The 9,471-nt window shown below is 33.6% G+C and overlaps 1 protein-coding gene across 1 annotated transcript; it reads left to right on the top strand.

Moving 5' to 3' along the window:
* The first annotated feature begins 6,174 nt into the window (after nt 1–6,174).
* LOC128156195 (uncharacterized) lies at nt 6,175–8,297 on the top strand. Its single transcript, XM_052818243.1, has 5 exons — nt 6,175–6,327; nt 6,552–6,682; nt 7,347–7,502; nt 7,940–7,986; nt 8,143–8,297. Exons 1-5 carry the CDS (start codon nt 6,284–6,286, stop codon nt 8,173–8,175), a joined length of 411 nt encoding a protein of 136 aa, XP_052674203.1. The 5' UTR covers nt 6,175–6,283; the 3' UTR covers nt 8,176–8,297.
* The last annotated feature ends 1,174 nt before the right edge of the window (nt 8,298–9,471 follow it).

Below are 9,471 nucleotides of genomic sequence, written 5' to 3'. Positions count from 1 at the left end.
GTTCATAGCTCAAGGTACACGCTTAAAGGAGCTTCTCTTTTTGTTGTGACAAATGTACCGAGGTAAAATATGTAAATAAGATATTTAAACGTTTTCAAGCCTTTTTAAATAAAAATAAAAACTGTAATCCTTCACAGCGAATAATCTTATATGTGGTTTTTATTAAGAATCAAAAGAACTATAATTTGGTCTGTTAAACTCGACATTAATAAGTACTTGTATATTGATAAGTAACCTTGGAGGTGGGGTTACATGTATGATACAACCGATTTGTCCCTCTTAAATTATATATCAGTTATCAATCATAAAGAATTTGTTTAACATGTTAAGTTTTGACAAGAAAATATAATCGAGCTGTACTTAAATTTCTCCCCAAATCAGAAAAGAAAATAGAAAAAAAATCAAAGGCCATTAACTTAAAAGGTAAGGCAATAACCTAATTTAAGAGCAAAGAATAATCCCTCCTTTAAAGTTCTGTATAGTAACACACAATAAATGGTTTTACATTATCATCAGTGGTTTTCCTAATCCTGAATGAACGTTTTCATTAGGATTTTTTTTTCGTAATTATGTAATACACATGTAAGGAAGTCTATAAAACTGTATTACAATTTAATTTCAATAATACAACACATTTATGACCATCGATAGTTTATATATGTTTATCAGTTTATCAGTTTTATACTAGCCATACCCTTTTTCAACTTAGTCTATTAGGTATTTTTATACCCCCCACAAACGAAGTTTGGGGGGGGGGGGGTATATAGGAATCATTTTGTCCGTCCGTCTGTCTGTGCAATCGTGTCCGGTCCATATCTTTCTTACGGAGAAACATTGGAAGTTCTTACTTCACACAAAGATTGCTTATGACCTAAGGGTGTGTCATGACCTTGACCCAAGGTCATTCGGACAAGGTCAAGGTCATGGCATAAAAAATACATAAATTCGTGTCCGGTCCATATCTTTCTTACGGAGAATTATTTGAAGTTCTTACTTCACACAAAGATTGCTTATGACCTAAGGGTGTGTCACGACCTTGACCCAAGGTCATTCGGGCAAGGTCAAGGTCACTGGCAGAAAAAATATAAAATTCGTGTCCGGTCCATATCTTTCTTATGGAGAATTATTGGAAGTTCTTACTTCACACAAAGATTGCTTATGACCTAAGGGTGTGTCATGACCTTGACCCAAGGTCATTCGGGCATGGTCAAGGTCACTGGCAGAAAAAATACAAAATTGGTGTCCAGCCATATCTTTCTTATGGAGAGTAATTGGAAGTTTTTACTTAACACAAAGATTGCTTATGACCTAAGGGTGTGTCATGACCTTGACCAAGGTCATTTGGGTAAGGTCAAGGTCACTGGCAGAAAAAAGTGCAAAATTTGTGTCCCGTCCATATCTTTGTTAAGGAGAAACATTGGAAGAACATAATTCACACAAAGATTGCTTATGACCTAAGGGTATGTCATGACCTTGACCCAAGGTCATTTGGGCAAGGTCAAGGTCGTTGGGAAAAATAGTGCAAAATTCGTGTCCGGCCATTATCTTTCTTATGGAGAAGCATTGAATGTTCTTACTTCACACAAATATTGCTTAGGACCAAAGGGTGCGACATGACCTTGACTCAAGGTCATTTGGGCATGGTCAAGGTCACTGGCAGAAAAAGTGCAAAATTTATGTACGGTCATTGTCTTTCTTATGGAGAAGCATTGAATGTTCTTACTTCACACAAATATTGCTTATGACCAACAGTTTAAAAAAAATTAGAGCAGTTGTTATTTATTAAGTATTGAATCCTTATTTTTTGAAAGATGTGGTCTCATAACTGCAACGGTGTGTGCATACAAATTGAATAACGCGCGCTAGCGCGTTATGAAAATTTGTTTGCACACACCGTTGCAGTTATGAGACCACATCTTTCAAAAAATAAGGATTCAATGCTTATATTTACATTTTTACCCTTATTCCCTTTTTCCGCTAATATGATCTATTTTTCAAAATCCCCGCCTTATTCTACTTGTAATGCGCAATTAACGGAAGAGCCACTGGAACAGCCCAATAATACAGACAAAAAATAGTGCACAACGTTATGAATTTTAAATGAAAATTTTTTTATGGTATAGATGTAAAAAACATTTGTTTAATAACAAATCAAAACATTGAATTCGTTTAACAGTTAACAAATATTAACGTTAATGAAATGTTTATACGCGTAGGCATAATAAACAACGTCGTTATCCGGTCCGAAGTCAGCCATCTTCTTACTTCGAGAAATTAAAAGTACAGTTACTGAAGGAAGAATTGTTAAAAAATCACGTGTTTGGACTTATTTCCTGTGTTTGGTTGGCGATGTTTACAACATTTGATATCAAATCAACTTCTCTTGATACCTCAGGCAAGGATTTTCTACGTTAGATGACCCGAGAATAGGCATTAAAGCTTTGTTTTCATCAGGACGAGATGCGGATGCCATGCTCCATAGTGTACTGCTCAAAGATTTCTTCTGATTTGAAGACACTGATCTGTTGTAAGAGCGGAGAGAACTCTCATTTTATGATTGCTCATAAACATAATATGGCGAGCCTCAAATCCACTATCGTTAAGGTAAGTGATGGATGTAGCTCTCAAACAGTGCGGTGTTTAGTTTTTTTTTTTTACCCCAGCTGCAATACAAATTTCTTTAAGAAAATTTGCGAAAGTGCGTTTAGCAAGAGGCTTGGCAGAAAACCATTTGTCTGCATCCATGAGGACATCTCTAAAGTACTGATTAAATAGATTGGTGGCATTTTTGTCAGTTTTGTTAATAAGAAGCTGTAATAATTCAACGGGGCAACAGTTTTTGTCCCCTGTTGCATACATTCTTATATCAGTATTGTTGCCATCATTTGAGGAAATGCCACCTTGTCGGTTTTTCTGTAGCGTTTCATGTTCCAAGGTTACATATTTTCCTGTATCATCATGATGGAATTTAAAGCTATTAACCTGGAGCTGATGGTGAAATTCCATTTCTCTTGAAACAAAGTGAATGGCTAGGAAATACCATACTGCATGGCGGAGAATAGTTGAGGATGTCTTTGCCCCTTGGAGGTAAGTGTAGATTTTGAGCAGATCTGTCTCATCTATAATGGCCTTGTGCTGTGTGGGCTTGGATAATCCTAGCCTTGTTCTTTCTTTAAATAGCCCATCCAAAATGCCATTTGGTGTCTTAAATTCCTTATCATGCACGATATCAATCTCCCTCTTAAGATCTGCGAGATGGCGATTGATGGCGGCTCTTATATTGATGAGGCTATTCTTATGATAAATAGGTTCCTCATTCTGAGATTCACTTTCCTTAGATTTCTTTGGTTGCGGTCTAGCCTCACAATAAAACTTCCCTAAAGAATTAGCCAAGGTAAGAGGGTCAACACTAGCCAAATCTATTTCCATAAGTTTCCAGGTTCCATTCTACAATGAAGATGGCATAGATATAACACATGGACCAAATTCTGATTGTTTGATGAAAATATGCAACAAAATTTGGTTTCATTTGCTTTTATATCTATGTCAATGTCAACTACTGAATATGTGCTCACTGCACTGAGTGTGCCACAGATGGTAAGTATATATGTACCTTGAAATATTTTTAGTCCCCACAGTGTGTTACGTTTTGTGTTAGGGGCTTGTCTGGCCTCAAACAGTTCGTCCATATCCTTACTTATTGTTGGTTTAAACCTTTTTTTGGTGGATCCTGTAAGATCATATCCAATTTTTAATAATTATAAATTCAATTGTTTGCTAACTCAGTTGATATTGCAGAACTTTATGAAATTGTTTCATGCTTTCTAGGAATTGTTTTTATTTTATTTTGTATCTAGTTGTATGTGAGGCATGAACTTACAGTCTCAATTTTGGCTGAATTATCCATGCCAGCTTCAGTTACTGTAGAAACCAGTTTTTTGTCTTCATTTACAGAATTCAAGAAACCTAAATCCAGATCAATAGTCTAAAGCAGCACATCTTCATTTTCTTCATCAATTAGAAAATTAAGGATGTCCATATCCTGAAACTGCACATCAAAGTCGCCGAAGGCCATACTTCAAAGCTATTGAAGCAGCAGACGTTTTGTTGACAAACAGTAAGTAGTTCTTGTATTCATACGCCCTACAGATTTTGTGATTCGGTCTTCTGTGTTGTGGGTAAATATCACTCAAATCAATCAATACAATTTAATAGGGGGAATCATAGTGAATGTAAATATTAGAAAATGGACGGTGAAATAGATTCATCCAATATTTTCTATTGGAAAAATACACGCATTATGATTTTTATCTTAGCGGGGGTATCAATTGTGAGCTTGCTCACAGTACCTCTAGTTAATTTAAGCATGGACACTTTCAACTTTCGCATATTTGTTATTCCGAGCATGCGTAATTATTTGATTTTTTTGTAAATATCTACCATTTAAACTGTCGGTAAAAAGAATGCATTCGACATTTGCAATGTCGACCGTCCAGTTAACGATTTTCATCAGTAAGGACACTCAGCAAAGGTTGAGTTTTCTCTTGAATTGAAAGAACGTAAGCATGCAGGCAGAAATAATTAAGGGTACTCTTACCGATTTAAAAAAAAATTACAGACTTATTCTTTACAAATTAAGAATTCCACATGTAAACTACATGCATAGTATGCTATAAAGGTAAATTTTAAAAATTGAGATGAATGAATTAAAATAAGACGATAAAAGCTGTGTGAACATGTATCAATGAATAATTACAATGAAAAATAAAGTTGCAAGATTTTTTTTGAGACGCATTATGCAGCAAATTCGACTGAAGGGAAATTCGTTCTTCTTTTAAAAATGTTAGTCAGGTATAGCATTTTATAAAGAAGTTTGTTCGTAGATTAAATATTTCAAATTATTTACAGTATATTTGAATCAAAGATATTTAACGTTCTGATAGGGATCGCTTAATTCCTAAAACTAAGGAGATGTTTATAACTTAAAACGACATTTTGGAAATGCTTACAACGTTCAACGATTATCAATGCAAATTACAGCAGCTCTGTAACTTTTTAATTAAAATCAATGAAATGTTATTAATAATACTATGCATTTTTAAACGCCCCTTTACAAATCTGTTGTGCTGATAGTTCATTTCTGACAGTTTCTTATCAAACCAGGAAATCACGTTGTCGTGCCAATATTTTCCCTTTACATATCTAGTTTTCTTTCACAATAGTTTTCTTACCAACAAAAAGTCATCAAATACCGATGACAAGAACAAACATGTAATGATAAAATTCAAATGAGTAAAATTCTGCCTGGTTTAATGCCTCATACGTTTATTTCTTGGAGCCTAAAACGACCATCTTCACTTTTTGCGCTGCGTCTTTTGACAAAAACAAAACGAAATTCAGTATCGATAATCATGTATTAAAACGACGATAGAATTTTTTTTAATGTAAATTTATTTTGTATGTGACTTGAGTGTGAATTTTCCTTCTCAAAATTATCCGAATAATAATTTACGATCGATGCGCACATGTAAATTATTCATTACAGGAAACCCTTGTAATTTTATCAAAAGAAAGTAAATTTTATTGTGAATGTTGTACAAATAAAGATAATTTTTCGATAAGAAATGTTGTTTAAAACTCAAAAGTCCGAATATATGCCAAAAACAGATAAAGATTATATAATACATAACCAGACTTCCTTAAAAAGGCGCGCTTTGTCTCCTAAAACCCTCATTGATTTCTTCAAATGGTCTCCATGATCTGTGTTCCAAAATAACTCAGTTTCTGTTCTCATGCCCCTCAGATTTGAAAATTAGGACATCAGCCGTCCAAAACAGTCTCTTACAACCACCCCTCACCCTTATAACATAACAAAAACACATTAACACTAAGTCAGATCACAATAAGGCAAATATTCAGATCGAATAACATTTCAAATTTGAAATAGATTCTTTTCTTATAAACGGAAACATATATATGATATTTCAGGTTCAATAATAACATAGTGGCAGTTCTGTTTAAGTGATTAATGTTGGATCATACTATATTTCTTATCATTTCTCTACAGTTTAGAACATTTGACCTAATACAATCGTGTGTGTATATATAAAACCTATGCAAATCGACGATCTCATAACTTAAGATCATATTCAGGTTGGTAACGTCGGTCTATTTTTTATATGCAAATCATAATTTTATATCCAAAATACATGTAGATGCATTACATAATTTTACAGTTATTCATGAATGCTTGTTTTAATTTTGAAAATTGCAGAAAGAAGTTATGCAGCTTGTTATCATTACTTGTTTGGTTGCACTGGCCCTTGGGTATGGTCATTAGATCATAAAGCTGCTTAGGTTTATCAAATTTAGTTTTTTTAAAAACCCTTTTGAACTAAGAATACCTGCATAATGCATAAAACTTGCATTTTCTTGGGACACTTCTCTTTTATATTCATCATCTTTATACAAACAAAATGGATATTATAAATTTTGAAAAGTACCAAAAAAAAACCTTACAAGAAAGATAACTTTTACCCTACCTTCTACAGGCAGCATCTTAACAATCACGAACTGCAGCAATTGGTGGACTCTGGATTCCAGACTCTGGACGTAAATCCTAAAGATGGTCTTTTGGAACACGATGAACTCTCTAAACTGTTTGACATGAGAGATACAGACGGTAAGATACCACAACCAATTTTCTTACTACATTCTTTTATTGAATTGAAAAGGAAACAACCAGAACGATTTTTTACAGACCATATGCTGACAGTACAACAATGCAACAAGACGTTACAGAAAGTCTCAAATTTACTCAGTGGACAAGTGTTACATCTTCAACTGTTACATAACATTCATGAAGTGAATTCTTTAATTTAGTCAACTTAAAAGTGGCTTAGAAGTAACTGAAATGCAACTGAACGGCATATACCTGCAATTCAGTCACTTTTTCAGACCTTATAGGTAGCATTCAGTTAGTTGACTGACACAGATTCATTGCATGACTCGGTTAACTACGAAAACAAGGAAGTAGATAGTGAGTCATATTTGGTCGCTAAAAACAATTTTCCTAAAAAACAAAAGTAGAAAAAAACTACATTAGAGAGCAGACTGATATGTCAATTAGAAACCCCAAAAAATTAAGTTGCAGATAGACCGCTACATGTACAGACAAAATTAACACAACCAAAAACCTTTACGGAACTTTCAGATCCGTGTACATTACAGTATTCTTCGCAACCTGAGGATGGTTTTTTCATGTGTGTTGAAAATCTCGATTGAGTAAAGATTTCAAATGCATTGCTAAAAATATCATTTTTCAAAAAAAAGAAAAACATTCATAGGTAATGGAGTCTTATCAAAAGAGGAGTTTGTCGCCCACACCGGACTTGATTTCATCTTTAAGGATCCTGTTTTCAATAATTTTGACTCAAATCATGATGGCGTCCTGTCAAAGGATGAATTTGTTGAAAAACCTTTTGTCGCTATGAACCAGAATGGTAAGTTATAGTGAAAATGTTTTACATTTTCTAAAATTATTATACGTATTTAAGTACAATTGAACTTTACTGATGTTGCCCCATTTGAATATTTTAACCCAACTCTTCTGGACAGCTTTTTTATGCATCTTTGTGACATTTTTTCTCATTTAAAATGGATCAATTTTAAGTTATACCTTCACTGATAAAAGTATTGTTTTATCCACGATGACAGAATTATGCAACATTGAATAATTAAATACCAGAAAAAAAAAACCATTCTGCACTTGCACAATTACGAAGATCCGATAAAGTTTTAAACCTTTCCTTTAAAATGGAGAGGCTCGTTGATACATGACAATGTGCATTTTATCGTGACCAAGTTTTTTCTTCCATTCAAACTGATTTATATAAGAGATATATGTAAAATGTAACAATCATTTCTTTCAAATTTTCAGGCGACAGCGAAGTGAGCAGACACGAATTCGACCATTACTATACTCAGGTATAATTTTTTTTAGCACACTAATACAATGGTTTTGACATGTTTTAAAGACATTGAAAGGCCTAAAGTTTTATACTTTAATGTTGCTGATCTGAAAATGTAATATTTTTTCTGTAAGAAGCTATGAAGATTGAAATAGTTTTTTTTTATTTACAGCTTCTACATCATATCAATCAACATCATGGTTGATTTATTGCAACTTTTAATAAATAGAAAAAAGCATCGGGTTTTCTGTCATCTTTACTTGGTAAATGCATGTAGTTCAAAACTAGTCTCTTTGTATTTCAATAAAGGAAGTATTTTACATTAAAGTTGAATTGTTGGGATAAAGGTAATTATGGTTAGTTAGTAACCGTAAAGATTAAAAGGATTCAAGTACTTTCAAGTATTTTCGTACGCAAAGAACAGTTACTATTTAAGACACTTTCTCATTATGACATATTTGATTATAAAATACACAAAAATTGATGATATCCTTAATCATTACTAAAATTGTTCCATGAACCATTCCCTTTCTTTGTGCTACACAAAGGATAAGAATGATGTGTCTTGTAGTTGAAGCTTTTTCTCGCCAAATCATGCATTCAAATCGCCTGTCGTGTAGGGGGATATAAAAGCATATCAGTTTTCTCTTATACTAATAATTGTCCGGCCCTAACAGTAGAACCTTAACCGAGTGGCCAAATGATTTATTAGTATAATTATACGAGTTTTTATAACTCATGAAATTACAATTTCTTAGTTTGACGGTTGTATGTCTTATGATAGAGAGTTATATTATTTTAATGAAGTATGTAATCAAAACAAATTGTAATTGAGAGATTCGTCCATGCATCAAGAAGCATTTCCTTAATTTAGTAGGTCATGCATGACCACAGACACACATGCCACTCAAAATTTAGTTAAGATTGGCCAATCACTATTTTAAGATAAATTGATCCACCACTGAATACACATTGTTTACCCAAAGGCACTCTGTGGGTGAAGTATAAGCCAAGCCAGATTGGCCAAAGGGGACAGAAGATCGAACGGACGGACGGAAGGAAAGACGAACGGACGGACGGACAGACTGATCACTGTAGGGTCCCGCAGAGGAGGCCCTAAAAATGATAATATTTTAATTTTGTTTGCAAAATTGCGGAAATAAGTCCATTTTAGTGACATTATAAATGAAAAGCTTTCGGACAACAATGACTTATATTAGGATGAAGGTGTTCGACACCAATGTAAAATGTTTAATAAAGATTTAAATTTGATACAATATCATTGAAAAAAAGTTTAAGGGAATGGGGAGGGAGCAGATAATTGACCATATCAAAAGCAGTTCTTTGTGCACACGATCTCTCTGCTTAGCTAACGAAATCTAGTACATGTACTCAGCTTTACATAACTACTTATTTAAATGCAAAGTTTGCAAATTTAAAACTTTTTCCTTTGCTAACCATTAATTGTCTTCACACCCAACACAGTTAAATGAACATCGTA

This window comes from Crassostrea angulata, chromosome 7 (genome assembly GCF_025612915.1).
Source record: "Crassostrea angulata isolate pt1a10 chromosome 7, ASM2561291v2, whole genome shotgun sequence".
Taxonomy (NCBI): Eukaryota; Metazoa; Mollusca; class Bivalvia; order Ostreida; family Ostreidae; genus Magallana; species Magallana angulata.
Note: the sequence above shows the minus strand (reverse complement) of the source record. Positions and strands in the feature narration are given on the sequence as shown.